Consider the following 21,130-nt stretch of genomic DNA (forward strand, 5'->3'; position numbering starts at 1 on the left):
TCGATAATTAATATTTATGAAAATTATTAGTATCTAGAACTAATTAATGTGCATGACGCACATTATATAACAAAATCGATCGTTATGTAAACATATGTAAAATTACTTTAGACTTTAATAATTCCAAAGCTAATTGTAATAATTTTCCAGTATTTGTATAAAATTCGATACATTGCCAATCGATGCACGATTATATCATTATCGTATTATTATATTATAAAAATTGTCAATATCATAGCTATTGAGGCTAAACGATTTTGTTCAATGTATTTGATTATTTATAGAAAATAAAAATATGACCTAGTTATAAGATCTATTTAAATTAGTTGTTTTTTTTTTTTTTTTTTCTCAATGCATTGCATGTATACATTATTTCATTTCAGAAATTACGAACATATAATTCTTTATTGTGATTAAAATTAAAAAACTAGTCTATTTTGTTTCATATAACAATGTAATGATTTTCTTATATTATTATCGTATAATAATTTAAATAATATTTCTACATCTACAAAGTCAAAATACATATGGAACGTTAAATAAAATGATATAGTATTTATGTTTTATTACTTTTACTTATTTATTTATTTATTTATTTATTTTTTTTTTTTTTTTTTTTTTTTAATTGCTTTTCTTTTCAATACAATTTTATTATTATTTTTTTTTTTTATGTCTCAGACCTTAGATCTAACTAGCGCAACGCTCATATAACGAAACATATATATCGAACTCCTATTAAAATATAAGAATAGCAGAATGCAAGGTCATCAATTTATTGATAAACTTAGAAGCTGCAATAATTTTGGGAAAATTGACGTAAAGTTTATAGTTTTTGTATTGCCAGGGAAAATAAACATACGCTTGTCTCTATTGCCTATTACTTTTCGTAATTATTTCTTTTATATTTATATCAATTATATTATGGGTCTCGTGTAAAATATTATCGACAATTGTAAAACACGTTATTTTGGTGAATAGATACGACATTGATTTTATGTAAAACTCTAACACATCCAATTAATACCAGGAAAGTCCACTATTATTACGAAATTAATTGTCATAAGAATTTAATTCAAACCTTTCATTTCAAACTTCTCATAAAAAATTAATAAATTATTTTTAATTACATTGTATATTATTACCGATAGTTACGATAATATCGATAAATTTAAGTATGCTCATCGTATGAATAAAAGAGTACATTGTTCGTGTAATATTCTAATGTGATCTTATCTTTTAGATGAATTATATCACCTATATTGAATAATTAAAAAGAGAACAGACAATTTTGAATGATTTATGACAAGATTTGAGATTACTATGATAAATAATATGATAATTATAAGTCTGCTATTCGAACTTAACGATTAATTTATCAATTATTTCCTTATATGAATTAATAAATGGATAGTTTATATTTTACTTTTTAATTAATCATCTCACCTAAATACGTCGGCAGTTCGAAGATCCGGTAATGCTGGTGTTTTGCTTCGATGATCCAATCCTGTAAATGTGAATCGAGATTTTTGATGAGGTCCGATCATTGGAGTAGGTGGAGGTGCTCCAGGACTATCCGTATCACCGAAAATGAAATTTGTTGACGTCGTGGGCATATTATCGTATCCATTCTGAATTATGCTCGTCGTTGTATTCGTTGACGAAGTACCATTTATCTACAAATGAACGGTTATATTGATGAAGGAGGGATATTTGTATCTGATCGAAAGCATATTTCATTATATTGAAAATGAAGTGGTTCATTAATTAATAGGCATTATGTATCATTAAATATAAGATGCATGAATTTTTGCTTATAGTTATATTCAATATTGATAGAATTAGGGATATTTTGTAGTGCGTTTTGTAATCAATATAAATGAAAAATATCTCATAGTGGTTTTTTTTTTGTGCATATGTGAGAAAAGAGAGAGCTTGAATATATTGATGTTTATATTAATTAATACAATAGTTTCAATTGATACGGAAAATTAAGGATTAGAAATCCAATACTATTTCTAAATATTTTTGTATTAATAAGTCTGGAAAAGCTTCAAGAAAAATGTTGGCCATTGTTGGTTCAATAAAAATACTTATCCCCAGACTGGAAATGAGTTTTATTTAATTTTCAGTATTAAAAATAACTATTTTTCATTGAATTTGTTTTTAATTATTTACTCTTTACATTATAATTTGACCTTTATTTTCAATATATTGTATATGAAATTTTGGTATGATTAATAACAGTATGTTTCCATAATTCTAATGTTTTACTATATTTCTTCGTTGTTGTTGTTGTTGTTGTTTTTTTTTTTTTTTTTTTTTATATATATAATTAAAGAAGCAAAGTTCATAGTATTGGGACTGTAATATTACATTTTTGATTACGAGTGCTGAGAAATATATTTGATGTTATTTATCATTTTTTAGATTGTATTTACTACAAGTTTATATTTTTAATAAAATTTACACACAATATCATATAAATATTTAATTTACGTCTATTTTTGTTCTAATTGAAATTGAATTTATGAACTATAATTGAATAACTTTTCCAAATAAACAATCTACTTGATAAATTTATAATATAATATATATTTTTGTAAAAAACAAAAAAAAAAAACCATCTGACAACATGAAAATACAAGTTGTTCGTTCACATTCAAAATTTTTCATATTGTTTTACAACAACTAAATATGAATTGAGCGAAACTTCAAATTCTGAAACTAAAATTTTTAATAATTTATTAACAAGCATATTTATATAAATTTAACTTCTATAACGATGCATATAATCAAATATTTACTAGACTGGTTTATTAAAATTTTATAAAGTTTACTTCTGTTGAAATAATATGTAGCGAGTTCTTTCAAAATATACAATACCATAATGATACAATGATACTATAAATATATAGTTGTGTGCATAAATACATTGTATAAAAGTTCGAAAATATATTCAAACTTTAAATTGCTATTCATGTATCTCAAACACAAAAGTAATTGAAAATCTTTGAAGTATTATAGCGATGAAACGATGAAAATGATGTAAAAGAAAAATAAAGAAATTTAATTAAATATTAAAATTAAAAAAAAAAAGAAAAATAAATTTATCAATATTTAAAAAAATTAAGTTTATCAAATGTAAAAATCTTAGGATTTCTCTCTCTTTCTCTCTCTCTCTCTCTCTCTCTCACTCTCTCTCTCTCTCTCTCTCTCTCTTGTTTTAAAGATAAATATGAAAAAATATATATCATTAAAATTATTTATAAATAAGACTCTATTATCTATTTAATATTTCAATTTATTTATCTTAAATATCTGTCATTTAATTAAAAATAATAAAATTTTTCACTGATTATCACGCATTTCTTCGTCAAATTCATATTCTTAATTTAAAATACAATATTAATGTTTTTATTTGACCAATTGATAAGCACATCGTAAATTGCTTTAACTGACAATTCTCCTTGTTACATTAACTTTCACAATCCACAAAATTCTCTAATTCTATCTAATTCATAATTACGACTTTAATTTATTTATTATTATACTGTTTTAATCTGAAATAACCTTCTTTGCAGAATGGTAGATATTAGCCATTAAAAACAATGGATTTATTCGAATCTCAATGAATACTTTCGACAACAATTTCGGTTTTTGCTTGTCTCTCAGGGCTCGCAGCTCCCTTACCCCCCCCCCTCCCGCCCCTAAAAAGTCCTTTCACTTACTTGCGAAGTCGGAAGGCCATTTTCACTTGAATTCGCAGACTGCTGTTGCTCTTGATGGGCTGGTGGCGAAGCTACAGAAATAGGGACGCCATTGCTGTATGGCGATTGAATGGTCACGTCATTTACGGGCGGCGGGGAGAATTCCGGGGGCACGTCCAGATCGAGGCTGCCGTCCGTCGTTGTTACCTGCGCGCACACGTAGTGCTCAAGATTAAGCCTCGAAGCTCACTTTTCTCCGCGGCTCACTTCCATTTCAATCAATTAATCCTCTGCTCGCCGTTATATTGGATTTTTAAAGATTATTCGAGGCTCTTTGTCTGTTTGCCGTGCTTTTAATATTCGGGGACAAAATTAGAGCTCGCGATGCAATATTTAGCCTTGATTTAATCTAAATTTCATTTGACGCGATTAAGCTGCAATATTTGCATTAAATGCTTAATACGTTCCGTTCGGCTAGAAAGCTTATTTTAGTGGTAATTAAGTAGTTTATTTATCTAGAAGGCAATTTGGCATATCAAGTATTAATCGATGTATGCTTGCATATATGTATATTGTACTTGAGCCATTGTTATGGATTATTTTAGTAGATAATTTAGTAATTATATGTGAATAAAAATCACTAAACAACAGGCACGAGCATTATGGAAAATAATACAAATTTACGATCAACTCGATATTTAATTAAATTTTTAAATTAATAAACTCGAAAATTAAAAAATATATTCTAAAATTATTTTTATAAAACTTTACAAAAAGCTAATTACATTATGTAATTAATTTTTTTTATATTTACAGAAAAGTTATGAAATGCTATATACGTATTTCGTTGATTTTTCGTCGATCAAAGTTATTAAAGAAATTAAAGTATTGAAGTTTACTTAAGATAAAAATTTTTCCTTTCATTCGTGAGTTAACCAATAAACATTCATAACAAATATTTTATTTAAATTTAATAAAAATATTTTGATCCGATGTAGACATACATATGTATACATTGGTTATACAGTGTAGTTTGGCTATAAAAGCTTCAACGTGGTAAGAATAAAATAAATTCTTCCTCCTCGATATCAGATATAATTTATGTAAGAAATATTGCAATATTTTACAATATTAGTAATATAAAAATATATATATTTGAAAAAATATCGGAGTTACATTGTCACATTATTAACAATTTCCATTTTATCTAAGTGATTCGATGTTCCTCGTTAGTTTTTCATTAGTTTTTCCCAATTTCATTTTGTATGTTTGTCGTATAATATGTATTAAATATTGTAACTTGCATACGGTTTTTTTCTTTTTTATGTGATGTTATATTATAATAATTTTAACATTCTTTAGGGAATAGATTTGAGGCGTATTAGATATTAATTGTATCCGTATAAATATATTGTCTGGATATTATATTATCGTATTGATTAACTATATTTTTTTTTATGTTTATTGACATTAATTTAAAAATATTAATTAAATGAGCCTACGTTAATTTTTATTATATTTTGAGGAAATCTGAGCTATGGACATTTAAATTTTAATTAATAATCATCCGCAAACAAATATCGAGTATATTAAAATATTATATACTTATTGAATAATAATCTATTGAAATTTTTTTTTTTTTTAAATATTAAAATTAATTATATTAAAAAGATTTCATTCAAATATATTGTTTAGATTTTCATTCTATGTTTTTTAATTAAATACATCAATTATATATAACACGTTTAACATTCTTTTAATTTAATTATTATTTTTTTTTTTTAACCAAATTTAATTTAAATGTAAAAATTTATACTATAATTCATATACATGAATTTCTGTAATCTGAATAACAGAATAAATTTGATTTACGACTAGAGTTCTAAGAATAATTAACCGATCAAAAATTTTCATATTTCATGAATTAAAGAATCCTTATAAATATAAATAAACTAATCGAGTAATTTTATGTTTTATAATCAAAGCTTTTTTCATCTCTATACAAATTATATTAGATATGATTTTGTATTAAAAAAAAAAAAAAAAAAAAAAAAAAAAAATATACAATTAAATTTATTTAATACTTGAAGAATTATGTCCGAAAATTTTTTATAATGAAAAATTTGTGTTTAGAAGCTTAAATGAATTATTTATTTTTTAATATTGTGTTGAAGATATCAATTTATGATGTTGTTATTCGTAATTAAATGTATTGATTAATTGAAAATATATTTATTTTATGTTATCGATCCTTTTAAGAGTATTATTTATCATTTTAATCAAAATTTGCAATATTAATAATGATTTGAGCTATTGTCAATTAATAACGATTCAACGTCACCATTTCATTGAAAATCATTTTTTAATTTTTAAAAAATTACAATCATAGTCGGAAATATATTTGAGAAAGAGGACAATTTTTTAGTTTTGTGGAAGAATCCTTCAAATTTCAATTATGTGCTCATTTTAAATACAGTTTTGTTTTTTTATCATAAGAAATCATATTTAATACGATAAGAATTAATTATCGAAAATAAAAAGTTTAGATTACGTGCTTTCTTCCGAGCTGATTTAATTACAAACTACTTAATATACATTAATAAGTGACAATGAATTATTTTGGAAAATGATATTTAAAATTTGCATGCCGGGCGAATATTCGACACCCAGTAGTGAAAAAATCGTGAATAGTGAAATATTGCTTAAGCAGCGATTCACGTTGTATTACGACAAATAACAGATATATACGAAATAATAATCATGATAATAAAAATAGGGATTATATTTATAATTATCGAGAGTGATGGCAAAAAAAAAAAAAAAAAAAAAAAAAACGGAGTCGAGTGGTATGAGTTAATGGACAGAACGGATTCTGCTAAGTAAGCAAAGCAGACAAAGGATAGATAGGAGAGGCTAAAGTAACAATATCTGCTGAACAGCGAAAAGTCAGGATAACGCTAAGGAGGTATGAGGATTCGGGGGGGGGGTAGTGAGAATCTATCACTCGAGGGAGTCGATCATTAGGAGCAGAAGTGGAAAATCGAAGTAGGAAGTTGCGACTAGCGAGCGGATAAAGAGAGTCAAGTGACAGCGATAATGTACATGAGAGAGATACTTGATCTAATGCACACATTTGCCTGTTATTTTTTTATTATCATCGAATGAAGATTTATCATCATTATTATTATAATTTATAGTCTTAATTACTTGTATTTCGAAATCTTCACACACGAGATAAGGAAACGAACCTTCGGCACGTAATAAGTCTGATAAATTATTAATGTCTAGAATAAAACAATTTTGAAATCATTGTTATATAGACTGTAGACTACTATATTAAACGAATGGCAAATGTCTTATTTCTTAGTAAAAACAATCGAATAAAGATTATCAGTAATAATTGAATGGCGTATAAATCAATGCGCCTTAAAGTCAAGTTAATATTTTTCAATTCATATTTATTATAAAAATATTATATATATATATATATATATATAAAGTCTAAATTTTATGTATAAAATGGTCTAATAAATCCTATTGAATGACGTTCAGATTATAAATCATATAAATCATATAAGAATTATTTAAAGTAGTACTTTTGAGAAAACGATATCGTCTCATTTTTATGTGAGGCCAGTGTAAGAAAATAATCGATAAAAATCCATAATACTTTCGGTAAATTAGTACCAACCGACGACATCTTTTCAATCCAATAATGAAATACCATTTTCATGAAAACTTCGTATGTTTTTCACGACTCTAACGACTTTATCTTCCATCGAGCTCTACTAGAATATTAGAAAATTGAAAGTCTTGCAATTGCAACCGACATCAATAGCATTCAAATAAAAGAGACTGACTATGGTGACCAAGGTGTTGGCGCTGTCGGTACTCGTGTTGATGGTCGTCTCCGAGGCGGTGCTCGAGCCCATGACGATGAGCTTGGGCACCGTGCGGCTGCCGCCGACGGACTTGAAATGAAGTCTACGGAGAGCGGAGGCCGCCTGCGAGAGGATGTTGCCGTCGCGCGAGAAACCATTGGGTCGACGGTCCTCGCGCGACGACGCCAAGAGGACGCCGCTCGGATGGCCCGAGTCTGCCCTGCTACCCTTCGACGTTGGTCCCTTGTAGGGCGAGCCGCGATGCTCCGGGCATCCCTGAAACAGATGTCGTCGAGAGTTGTGCATTAGATGGGCCAGTGATATAAGCCATTTTCAATTTCGCGAGCTCCGTTATGGGTCGATGTTTTTTTTTTTTTAGTTATTGGGTGCATCGATGGGTCGATAGTCAATGTCTGATCGCAAGCCGACGTTTCCACTTAATCAGAAATTCATTGAACAGAGATTCATTTTTAATTTTTATAGGGTATTCATTGCTTTCGATATACTTCTTTTATATAAGTCACGAAGTATTTTATTGTATTGTGTTGTTATACGAGTATTTAAATAATTGAATAATACATTTGGGGTTTTTTTTTTTTTTTTGGTAACAATTAAATTTAAAAATTGAAACGACGTATTTGTACTTTGGAGAATTAACTTTAGAACTTTACTTCTCCAAGTATGGTCAACAAACAACAGGAATTTTAATCAATTTTACGCTGTTTCACAGAACATAGATAAAAATGACAATGAAAGAACTGCATATAATAGAAGGAAATGCATAATGCAATTTATAGATAATACATATGGCAATATTGCTTAGCTATAGAATAATATTAAAATGAATTCATACTTTATTAATAAATGGACAATAAAAAAAACACAAACGTATCCCAATATAAATAGAATGACAGTGCGTAATTGTTATATATTTAATTAATTTCATTAATACAAATTATTGTTTACTGATTAATTACGATAATTGTTTATACTATTTAAGACTCCATTCATATGGCCTCCAATCATATATTTTACGAATAAAATTTTTTTAAATTACCATTTTATTCGCTTATTAATCAACAAATCTTGATTAATTGATTTATTTAATTGGAGTTTTTGACATAAATTATTCAAATGTTTTAACTATCTATTTCGATTTTATTAGTTCATATTAATTAATTAATTTTAATACGTGTTTAATTACAATTTATTTAATTTTACATTAAATGGGCAGTACTTTTTTGAATATCTTCAACGATAAAATCTTTATGAATGGAGTTCAATTTTAATTATTATCTAACTTTATTCATCATTTAATAGTGTAATTAATTAATTTTATTCTCTGAGCAATAAATTTTGAACAATTTCATTCATATATCTACATATTTAAATTCGGCTTTTGGCTCGTAATATCGATTGCCTACTTCAATCTTATATTAACTTTAAAATATTTGAAATATTTTCTGATTTTAATTTGTATCTTATATAAATTTCTGTACTTTTTATTTGATAAAATCCTATTGTATATATTTTTAAATAATTACAGCTATTATAATTGTAGTAAAATATAAGGGTAACAACTAATATGTGGAAAACTTCAAAATAATTATATAATGCCATATATTAATTAAAAAAAACTATTTCATTATGCATGGATTTTAGAAAAATTGCTTTAATAACCTCGTGTATAACATTACCTTTTAAATTATCTTTAAAAAAATGCGATTATCGTATGATTAGGGTTATTATAGTGCATTACACTCATACAATTATAATATATCTAATTATGATTTCAAGAAAGCCTTTTTTTTTTTTTTTTTTTTTTGATTAGTCACGATATCTATTATCTTCGAAATTGTATATTAATATTGTAAAGATATTACAGTTATTATTACATACATATGAATTCATCATGTATTTTATGAACTTCATTAGAACGTGAATTTATAATTTATATTTCATAGATTAGTGGCTATTTACAGGATATATACGTTGCTTAAATATCATATTGTTAATTTTCCGAGTTGTCATATCATGTCAATAATAACAACGAATCATTTTACATGATGAATTTATACTAATAAAATAATGAATATGCATGCAATTATTTGAGCATTAATTAGACCAATATCTTTATCAATTATAAAGATAATTCAATGAAATTTTTATTAATATTTAGATGATTCAATGTAATAGTAGCAGATTATTTTAAAAATAATTTACAGCAGAGAAATTCATGATACACCCTTTCTCAGCCAATTAATAGTAGTGCACTAATTAAAATATATAAATCTCCCTGTTATGCAATTAAATTGTTATACAAACAGATATAAATTTGTAATAAAGGTATCTGGTATAAAATTTTTAAGTAAACTCTCATATTTTCCTAAATTATGTCGTATGTCGACTAAGAATAATAAAATGGGTTTAGTATTAGAATATGTGTCTGTAGTCTTATTTTAAGAAAATAAATCGTGCTTTTATAAAAGCTTTTCTTATTGACATACACCATTTTATGAACAAAGTTGGTATAAAGTAAATATAACATTTTGTAAGTATCTTTATAATAATAGAAGAAAATTTAAGTAGAGATTGTTATTCTTGACCAGTACACTAGAATTTGCATTATTTCAAAATTTATAACTTTACTTGCAAACTTTAACATAAAGGGTCTATGTACTTTTAGAATATATCACAAAAAATTATTGTTGAGACAGCTTGCGATTGGTTATATTTCTATATAACTGGAAATCATTTTTACAAACTTATATATATTCTGTTAATCAATATTATATTTTATTGTAACCTCTATTGATTGATAGATCAAAATTAATCCATCTAATTTATCTTAATTTTACGTACACAATATTTTTATCAATAAGACTTATATTTTGCGAGTTGTTCATTGAATTTTTATCCTTGTGCGCAATGTACAAATAATTACACGCAAGTATTATGAGTTGGATTAAGCTTTGAATAAGTTTATCCATCCCAACATATTGGGAGAGTTACATAAGAATTAGGTAATTTCAAATAATTGTGACGTAACGTTGCCGTGAGAAGTAGATCTCGCGAGTCAATAATGTCAAGGGACGGAACAACTAGATAGATTGGGAATGAAGTGGTGTGAGCAATTTCATAAAAATAAAGCAAGAGAGCTTGCCAAGATAAAAGTAAATATTTATTTTTCCGTTGATTTTTTTGATGTCGAGTCGGCACGATTACCGGATACGCGACAACAAAATAAAAAGGCAAAAGCATATTTATTTGAAGGGTTGATCCGGAAATGGTTTGAGGGATGGAAAGGATTGGTAAGGGAAAATCTTGACCGAGTATCGTATTATTTATCTTGATGGATAACCGTAACCTTATAATTATTTTATTTAGTTATCAGCTAGTATCAGCGTAATGCTTTTGAAGCAGAAAAATATCAGCGCCGATACTCAGCGAGTCGTTTCTTCACTTTACGACTTTTCAATTGTGGCTTTTGCGCAATTTTACGTAGTGCTCGAAGAGTCATTCGCTTGTAGTTGACAGACAAATCGGGCGTTCACAACTACACCTACGAGGCCGCATAGCCGCATTGGTACGTAGATTCCGTATAAGCTAATATTTTTAGTTTTTTTTTCTTTTTTTCTTTTTTATCGAAGGAGCGTCTTTTAGGTATGTTCCTGCAATGATTTAGCACCGTCACAGTGTGCGATTACCGCCGAATTTTCGAATTTTAAAATCATTGAATGTTTTACAATTTATGTATTATCATCATTTTTCTTTTGCAAAAGATTGCTACGGAAATTGATTATCAGGCATGCGCTTTAATTTATTTGCTTTTTTTTCAATTTGCATCTATTCATAAATTTTGTATAAAAAATATATGTATGGTGGACGTTACGTATAGAGAAATTATTTTCCTAAAAAGTAATTGTTTTTTATGAAAATTTTTGGTTAAAAAAAATTTTTTTTTTTTTTATATTTCACAGAAAAAAAGATAATTCTTATTTTTTTTTATTTTTTTTTAAATCATATGTAACAGCTTATAAATTAATGGTTTTAAATATATAATGCAATTAATTAAACCAAAGATATAATTATATAGTTCTTTGCTACAAAATACTGCATAACTACATGCATTTACTACATAACTACTAATGTTTAATTAAGTGCATCATTTGTATTTAGGTAACAGCCAAATTATATCTATTAATTATGTGAATATATAAATTAATATGTTTACATTTCAATTAATCATGTGCATTACCGTACACACTGCACAATGCATACTAGATTATAAGTTTTTTTTTTTTTTTTTTTTTTTTTTTTTTTTTTTTTTTTTTTTTTTTTTTTTTATTAACTTCCTATGTTTCAACAAAATATTCAATAATAATAAAATATATTTTATTCTCACGAATTAAAAACATTTATTTATTTATGGATAAGTTATGCATGTAATTGAATAATAGATTATTTTAAAAATAGCATAGCATACTTTTATATCTATCAGTGTCAGTTGTCTTTTTATTATTTTCTAATAATCATTAATTTAATCCGCAAAGATGTAAATAATTAATGATTACAATATATTTTTCTTTATAAGTACCATTTATAAACCTTTATACTTACCTTTATAAATTAAGTAATTAAGAATTTTCATTGCTTATTTGAGTTTGTGAAATAATTTTATTATAAAAGTATATTTGATTATATTAGTGGGTAGAATAAATAAATTTATTTTCATCTTTGTCTTGACCGATGCTCGTTCTATATTTTGTCAGTCTTTCAGACTTTTCTCGTTCTCTTTTATCTTTTTTCTCGTTCTCTTTTCCTCGCCCTTTACAGTATTCAGTTTCAGTTTTTCCCTTTATTTCTCGATTGTTGGTTGGAATTGTCGGTGTGAACACCGACCTTAATGATAGTGAGAGAGAGGGAGAGAGAGTGAAAGTGAGGGAGAGAGAGAGAGAGAGAGAGAGAGAGAGAGAGAGAGAGAGAGAGGGGGAGAGAATAAGATATATATGGTGGGGGGGGGGGGGGGGGGGGGGGGGTGAACATTTCGTACGATCGATTTCACTTGGGTGCTGCCGCGCGTTGGAGTGAACCAACGGCTTCTATAGGTCGGTAGATATCTTCTTATTAGTTGCCGTTAGCGCGAGTGAGTAAGCGAATGACTAAGCCAAATGTAGGTCACGTGTTGTTCTCTCCCCCCTTTTACTTACTCTCCCTGAGCCTCACTTGCTCACCCTTTTTATCTATCCTTCTTCATGCATTAAGCACATGGTCGATGCCCACACGAGAGAGTATACTTGCGTGTTGTGGTATCTTGCTTTTCCCTATTCCCCTCCTTCTCCATATATATATATATTTTTTTTTTTTTTTTTTTTTTTTTTTTGTACCCCGTGTAACTGTATAAGCATGTAATGATGAGTTTGCACATGCACATATCTCTTGTTTACAATTACTTATTTGTACGTGTGCAGATCTCTAGATAAGTATATATTATTATATTTATGAAATAACTTGCTTCGAGATTTTTTCTAATTATTATAATTGTCGTATTATGTTTGAAATAAACCCAAGGCCTTCCAATGATACACAAATATTTATTTTTGTACCTCTATATTTGTATAAATATTCAGCACTCCTTGTGTTAAAATAATATGTTTTAAGGCGAAACTCAGACTTTACATAAAGTTTTGCTTTCTGTTTCTTGCAAGTCTATCAGAACTTTACCGAGATTATTTCTTTTTCAACTATATTATCTTTTATTTCAAAATAAAAAAAAAATTTTTCTCGATATAATATCGCTTTAACTAGGCACTTTTCCCTCGAATATGTACTTTAACCTTTTCATTTGAATAATTTAATTTTCATATAAAACAATTGATTTATACAAATTTTCTATTTAATGTATAAGATGCTTTTAGATATTGAGTTGTGCATTCGAAAATCAACTAAAAGCTTTCTTTAATGTACAAAATATATACAAAATTTTTAGAAGAAGTACCTAAACTATTTCGCATAAGTATTCGTAAATGAAATTTAAAAACAAGTTTTCTTTTCATCATTTAAAGTATTAAGAATCACGAGAAAATACTTTTATGTACATCGGCAATTTTATTACCAATGTTGAAATAAATTCTTCCAAAGTTTTAAAATCTTTCCTTTACGATCAATATATAATCTGAAAAAAATAACCTACAATTTAATATAATAAATTACTGCAGTGGTGAAGGAAAAAAAAAAGAAAAAAATTGTTGAGAAATTTCAAATTCTGACTGGAAATATAGAATATTCATCAACTGAAATATATGTATTTATTATAATATTAATTTATTACTCCGCACGATGATAAATATTTACATGATTTATGCTTTAAACTTTTGCACAATATTTGCAAATATAAATAAATACCTTTGGACATTATAATTAAATTGGTATACACTAGCGATAATTAAAACATTGTTAAAACATTATGGAGTAGAATCATATCGAATATTTTTATGTATTGGAATTGTAAAAATTCGCTTTGAATAAAAGTAGCGATGGAATGGTAAATAGTAAATAATTTTCACTTCTATCTCATATTGTCTAATGCAATATTTATCAAAAATCGTGTATAGCCTTCAAATATTTTATTTTCATTAAACATTTATATGTTAATAAATATAATAGAAGTTGTTGGTCCATCTCCGGCATCCGGATAATACAAGATTTTGCCCGAAGATTCTGTTTTTGCGCACCGATAGGGACCGATGGCAATTAAATTATTGACCATCTCGTTTGAAAAAGGTGTTAGACGGATGAAATCATTTATTTCCTCGGCCTCGGGAGAGTCTGGGTAGATTGGGCAGTCGAGTGTGCAGTCAAAAGCAGATGGAATATCTGTCTTTAAATACTAATGTCACACTGTCGAGAGGTGTAAAGTCTTCATTCACTGCCACTCTTCGTTAGGCCCAACAAGGAGAATGTCGGATGAAGGAAGATTGCGTTGATAGAATCTCGTCACGGTTACATCCTATTTCAGCCATTGCTAAGTTTCACTCGTTCATTGATCATTAGTTAGTCTCGTCAATATAGTAGCCAGAGGCAAGTGATTTCCACCCCTCGATTGAATATCAGGGGATTTCTGTATTTGTGGACACATTTTGCCTTCACATTATACTCTTGGGTAGAGCCGAACTTCTAATATTTCATTTTTCTTTTTTTTTTTTTTCCCTCACTATTCCACTCAACTTTTCCATACATCTCTCTTTCCAGTCAATGTTATTATTTTTCCTCCACGTTTCTCTTCTCGTAAAATTTTAGCTTTTATTGATGTTTGCATTTCCTTTGTCTCACATCCTTAATGCATAAACAATGTCATGTTCGAAAAAATATTACGTGTATCAAGAGGACAAATAATTTATGTTTGATGAATTTAAATAAAGTAGTAATATTTTACGCAAATTATATGCCGCTATATATAATAAAAAGCTTTATACGTAATAAATAATTATTATTTTTTTTTTAAATTATGAATTGTGATATGAATGAAATATAATTTTACGTTACGTTTTATTAAAAAGGAAATTCGATAAACTTATATGTATATTCTATATTTATAAAAATTAAATATTAATATTGTAATGAACAGAAGATGCAATATATTAATATTTCAATATGTTAATGCTTTAAGATTATTCATAAATATATATATATATATATATATATATATATATTAAATATTTACAGACGGATGCAAAACAATTATTAATTATTTATTACGATCATAATATATTCTTTTTATCGAAATACATACTTTATTTTATAAATTTTCTCACCTCTTTAAACTATAACACTTCTTTACATTATACATATAATAATTTTTCTATTATATGTAATAAGTCGAATAAGAGTTCTTTGTCGTATGTATAAAATTTATTAGACATTTTAATAGATTTCGTAAAAATATAATTAATTTAAAAAATTTCATTAAAATATAGTAAGGGAATTATTTTATATAATTATCTTAAATATAGATATTTTTTAATTACATTTTTTCAGCATTTGGTGATTAATAAAAAAATCTCTAATATTATACAATTTGTTATGATAATTTTTGAAGACTACCTATGACTATAATAAAATAAAATATTAGTTTCTAGATTTTCCCGAGTCAAATTTATCAAATTTTAGTTTATTAAAGCTTGTAAAATGGTGACTAAAAAAAAAAAAAAATCATTTTTGTTTTAACTTTAATGTAAATGATACGTGTCAAAAATTTATCATAATATTAACAAAAATCTCATAAATGTTCTTACCTTAAATAAATAATTTTTCTTTTCTGATACACATTATACATTATATTTCTAGGTGGTTTAAGCTTGCTTAATTATATTTTATGTATAGTAGTAGATGTACATGATTACAGTCCATACAAATTGCTTCCATTAATTTCCGAGTATACGATCAAGATTTTAAATAATTTCTTTATTTTACATGTTGTTGGTTGTATGTATTTACGTATATATATATATATATATATATATATGTATAAACTTTGGAAATTTTCAATCAATTTTATTTATATTCAATAAATATTGCTATATAACTATATAATTATTGCTATAACATAATTTATCGAATTATTTTAATTTAGAAAATTGAGCAAAATTTAAGTTTTACGCGAATAAAATATACGTATTTATGCACGGAAATATATTTCGAAAACTAATCTTATATATGATTTATATTTAAAATTAATGAATTCATTGAAATGGAAGATAATTTACTGAGATGTGACAATAATTTTTTATATTTATAATAATTTATACTATTAATGCATACAAGATATTTCATCAATTTGCTTTTACAGCTGAATTTCTAATATAAATTGGCTTAATTATTTAGATTATATATTTTTAAATAAAATACTTGAAATGTCTTGTGTAACGAGGGTATAAATTTCAAATGTAATTTTTAATATCCAAGAGAATGAAAAAAGTCTTTTGTTGAAAAAAGTTCCACGAGAGTCCATGGAATTTTATAAGAACATTGGCTGATTATTTAATCATTTTTTTTCTCCATTTTTTTCTTCTATTTTTAATAATTGTTTTCTCTTCCTTTTACTCTATCGTCTTTTATAGACATTAGGTACTATATTTAGTGGAAATTCTGATGCCACAATATTAATTACCACGAGATCCAATTGCGTATGATGTATGGCGTATGATCACTGTGCCACGTACAACACATCGATTTATAACTACGCTTTGCTACCCATATTTTCTTTGTCTTCGTAATTATTCATCAACATCTCTTTCTCTCTTACTTATTCCATTACACAGGTTGTACTTGTCCACTTATTATTTGATATGGTCTATCATGTAAAATGTACTTGTGTAACCATGGTAATGCGTGCAACGTCTGTCGATATTACCATCGTAGTTGGAATATAACTAATGCACAAGCTCCTAGTCGTAGCATATCGTCCTAATTTCTTAATAATTCTTATTTAAGAAAAATATATTTCTTCAATTTTGAATTATATTGAAAATAAACACATCTTTAGATTAATGTATAACTGTAGTTTAAAATTGCATTAGAAATTTCTTCTCTTCAACAAATATCCTTTCAACTAAACCCCATTCACATTACGATTTATCCATTAAATAACAATTTTCGTTAAATATTTCGTTAAATAAAAGTTTTTCTTTCTTGAGTTTATCTTTCATTTAAAACAAAAGCTATGCTTGAAAATACAGTAGTTACCGATCAGTAATTTTTATAACTAGGCATTAACATTATAATTTTAATACCGAATTCTCGTATTAGTTATTCAAAGCAAAAAAATTATTTTATTTAATCCACTTCTTCATATTATCATCTACTTTTTAATATTATGCTACAATCAAACGATGAGCCCTCGCTTTTATTTTATCTTGCAGAACGATACATTTTACATTATAAATAACCGACGATATTTATCGACATTTATTAGTTTATTCTTCTTATATTTCAAAATAATAATGTACGAGTAATATACTCGATTTTATGATGCACATATATTCCAAGTAATTGTATACTATCGTTGAAGCAATATAAGTATCGATAACTTCGTTCGGCCATTGTTATTCATGAGCATATAAATATTATGGATAACTAGAAAATAAAGGAATCACAGAATCATATATCTAAAATTCTCTATCTAGAACTTAACATATATATATATATATATATATATATATATTGCATTGGTTTGGCACGGCCATCAGATGCCATATGTTAGTCATAAAACTAGAGAATATTTATCACGCAGAATCACGGATACCAAACTTTGACTATGCATTAGTACAACTATGATTATCGGATTACTTTGGTTATGTACATTTTAGCGACGTATACGTGCAGTATATTGTATTGAAATTTCCTTCTCTGAAATACTAATTCAATAAATGTATTTTATTTAAGTTAAAATTGCCCATACAAATGATTTATTTAAAAGTAGACTTTAGAACTTTCTTACTTTAGAACATACGTTCAGCAAGTTGGCTATTTTAATGCAATAATATTACACATGAACAGTGGTAATAAAATATTGTAGAGATAGAATACTAAGAATTTTAATGAAAAAGTTAAATTTTAATGGAATTTTTTTTTTTACATATATTGAGTGGATATTAACAATTCAAAGATGTTTTTAAAAATATAATAAATGGAGTATATTTAGCATATTTATTTGTTTTAATTAAAGCTCTTATTCAATCATTTATTTATATATTTTATAAAAAATAATGAGTTATTATCGTTACGAGTATTTCTATTTCCTCGTACATTTTTCTTCACCACCTTGCAAATGAAAAGTATGTTTCAATTAATTAGTAATAAAAATCTGTATTAAAATTCTATAAGCGTCTGTTTTCTCTGCGTTTGGAATTAATTGATAATCCATGAGTATAAATTAATATAATCGAAAATTTCTTTTTTATTTAACGGATAGGAAAGTCAAGTAGGTACTTGAGAAATATTATGAAATAATTGAAGATCCAAATTAATTTAATTAGCTGCTACATATTAAGGATACTTGGGCCAAAAATTTACAATTATTAATTAAATAACAGGACCCTTGAATATTTACTACAAAGTATAAATGATTTAATTATTTAAGTATTAATATTGCTAATTCTTGTAATATCAATTAGTTTTTTTATTTAATCACTATAATGTACATACATATATAACAAACGAAGTATGTTGGAATCTTAAATGATAATGCGATTTAAAAATCGTTTTTCAAACCTTCTATTGGAAAGACTTATAAAAAATAATTACTATTTATTAAATTAAATTTTCCTATTTTCAAGATTATTCTTATAGATTATTGAAACAAATAGATATCCATGATAAAAACCAATTTTGTCTAAGCTAATTATTTATAAATATTACAATGATATACACAAACAAGTTAAATGATTATAAATTATGTATATTCTTATTCAACAATTGATACAAAAATCATAATAATAATTATTAATAGTAATAATATTCGTAATAATGATAAATTCACTCGTACATATTTCAATGTATATGCAGTTTCTCATTGTTAAGAGGGTTCTACCTCCAAACGCACATTTCCGTTTCAATTAAACAAAAGTTCGATATAATTTATCGGATTTTTAAGAATGTTATTCACTGTCTGATTTCCTTTTCGTTCTCGTCAAATATATTTTTAACTCTAATACATTATGTCGAACGAGTAATCGAAAGTACATGCAATGCTATCATTGCTATTAAATATTTTAAGGGAAAAGTGCTTCTAAATTCTATTCATTGAAGCAAATTTCATTAACAAATACTATACGATTATTAATTTGAATAATTACAAAAATATTACAATTTATTTATTTTCAAACAGTTGTAGAACTTAAATTACGATGATTTTGAAATAAGGATAAGAGTATATCGTAGATTTTTACGAAATATTATTTATTTAACATTAATTTTATCATGCTTATTATTCATAAGAATTTGTATAGTTTCTTAATAGTCTAATATTTCTTTGAGTAACTGAATTCCGTATGTTTTTTTTTATAAATTAGTTGATTATCAACATAACTATAAAATAAATGTTTTTGGATATATTAGAATACATCAATATTTTATGTAAAAATAATTGAAATAACAATTCTTTTGTATATTTAAGGAAACCATAATAAGTTTAATGTTAATTTAAAAGATTTATAGAATATTTTTATAAATTAATTTAATCATCTTTGTTTAATTCTAGATAAATGGAATATTTTTTATATGGATTAAGTTTTCTATTGTATTTTATTTTTGAAGAATATTTAACCGCAGAAATCCTTAATTTATTAAAGAGTCTTGTACATGGGTACTTTTAATAATAGTATCTACGCTTTCATATTTTACGCATTTATTGTAATAACGACGAGTATATAGATTAATCGACTAAGCACTGATAAATGTATAGTGATTTTCAGCGATTCAACATAAAAGAATTGAAAATTATGCATTCATAGGCACTTTGTTTCTTAACAAAAAATCAACACCTTGAAGGTATCTTACTTTTAATACATATTAATGTCATAATCTAGACTATTTGGCACTGTTGCATTTTAAATAATTCTGAATATTCGTCAAGGTAAAAAGAGAATGATGAAGTGCTTATTAATACCAAATTATATTAAATTTATTATATAATTACATTATATAGCGCGTGATATTTATTTCGTTGTATGTTATTTCTATGCAATGTATCCGAGATATTATCGACAAAACGTTCGATTGGTTAAATAAATATATCAGACACTTAGGTAGAAATAACAAAAATTTTACAGAGAAATAATGAAAATTATGAAGTCTGGTATTATATCGTTACGTATACTAATCATATTTTCTTAATCTAATCAGCTATTATAGAAATAGCGATGATGATGATGAATTGAACAAGCGATACTCTGACATCTGGTAATTTCAATTATATTTAATCATTTCATTCACTTGTATACTTTATTTTAAATTTCATTGCCCTATTATAGTATATTATGTATATTTTCACATCTTTTTATATATGTTTTTCGGTTATCAAAAGATCTGTAATTATTAGTATAGTTTAACAATTATACATTCGAAGTACATATTTTGTACGATAATATTTCAAGAATATATTAGTAAAAGTTTAACTTCGTTCCTCATTAAACTTCATATGTACGTATATATAAATTATAATATTAATCATAAAATTATTAAACGTTCTGTTATTGATTATATATTTCTCTATCTAATCAATAAGCCAATTAGTTGATAACTGCATATTCGCATATTTTCTGTGAACTATTTATTATGGGAATATGATTTTGTATGAAATTATATAAGAGTATATGACATTTTCTAATTGATGAAGACACGAAGAATCCAGCGTGATTATCTTGTCTGTTAATTTAATAGATTTTTTCATTAAATATTCTACACATGTAAGATTTTCTACAATGTGATACAAATTTAAACGGATTTTCAAACTAAGACTGTACCGATCAAATTGATGAATTT

At 25.9% G+C, this 21,130-nt stretch overlaps 1 protein-coding gene across 2 annotated transcripts in view; it reads right to left on the minus strand.

Annotated features, from left to right (window-relative positions):
• LOC105360532 (uncharacterized) overlaps positions 1–21,130 on the minus strand; it is a 183,701-nt gene that overhangs the window by 121,351 nt on the left and 41,220 nt on the right. For both annotated transcript variants that reach the window (XM_011497454.1, XM_011497452.1), the window contains exons 3-4: positions 7,568–7,864; positions 1,444–1,673 (exon numbers count right to left, since the gene is read on the minus strand). In XM_011497454.1, coding sequence (XP_011495756.1) covers positions 1,444–1,673; positions 7,568–7,639 — 302 coding nt within the window. In that variant the 5' untranslated portion in view covers positions 7,640–7,864. The remainder of the gene's footprint in view (positions 1–1,443; positions 1,674–7,567; positions 7,865–21,130) is intronic.

The sequence above is a fragment of the Ceratosolen solmsi genome, unplaced genomic scaffold (genome assembly GCF_000503995.2).
Source record: "Ceratosolen solmsi marchali unplaced genomic scaffold, CerSol_1.0 scaffold47, whole genome shotgun sequence".
Lineage (NCBI taxonomy): Eukaryota > Metazoa > Arthropoda > Insecta > Hymenoptera > Agaonidae > Ceratosolen > Ceratosolen solmsi.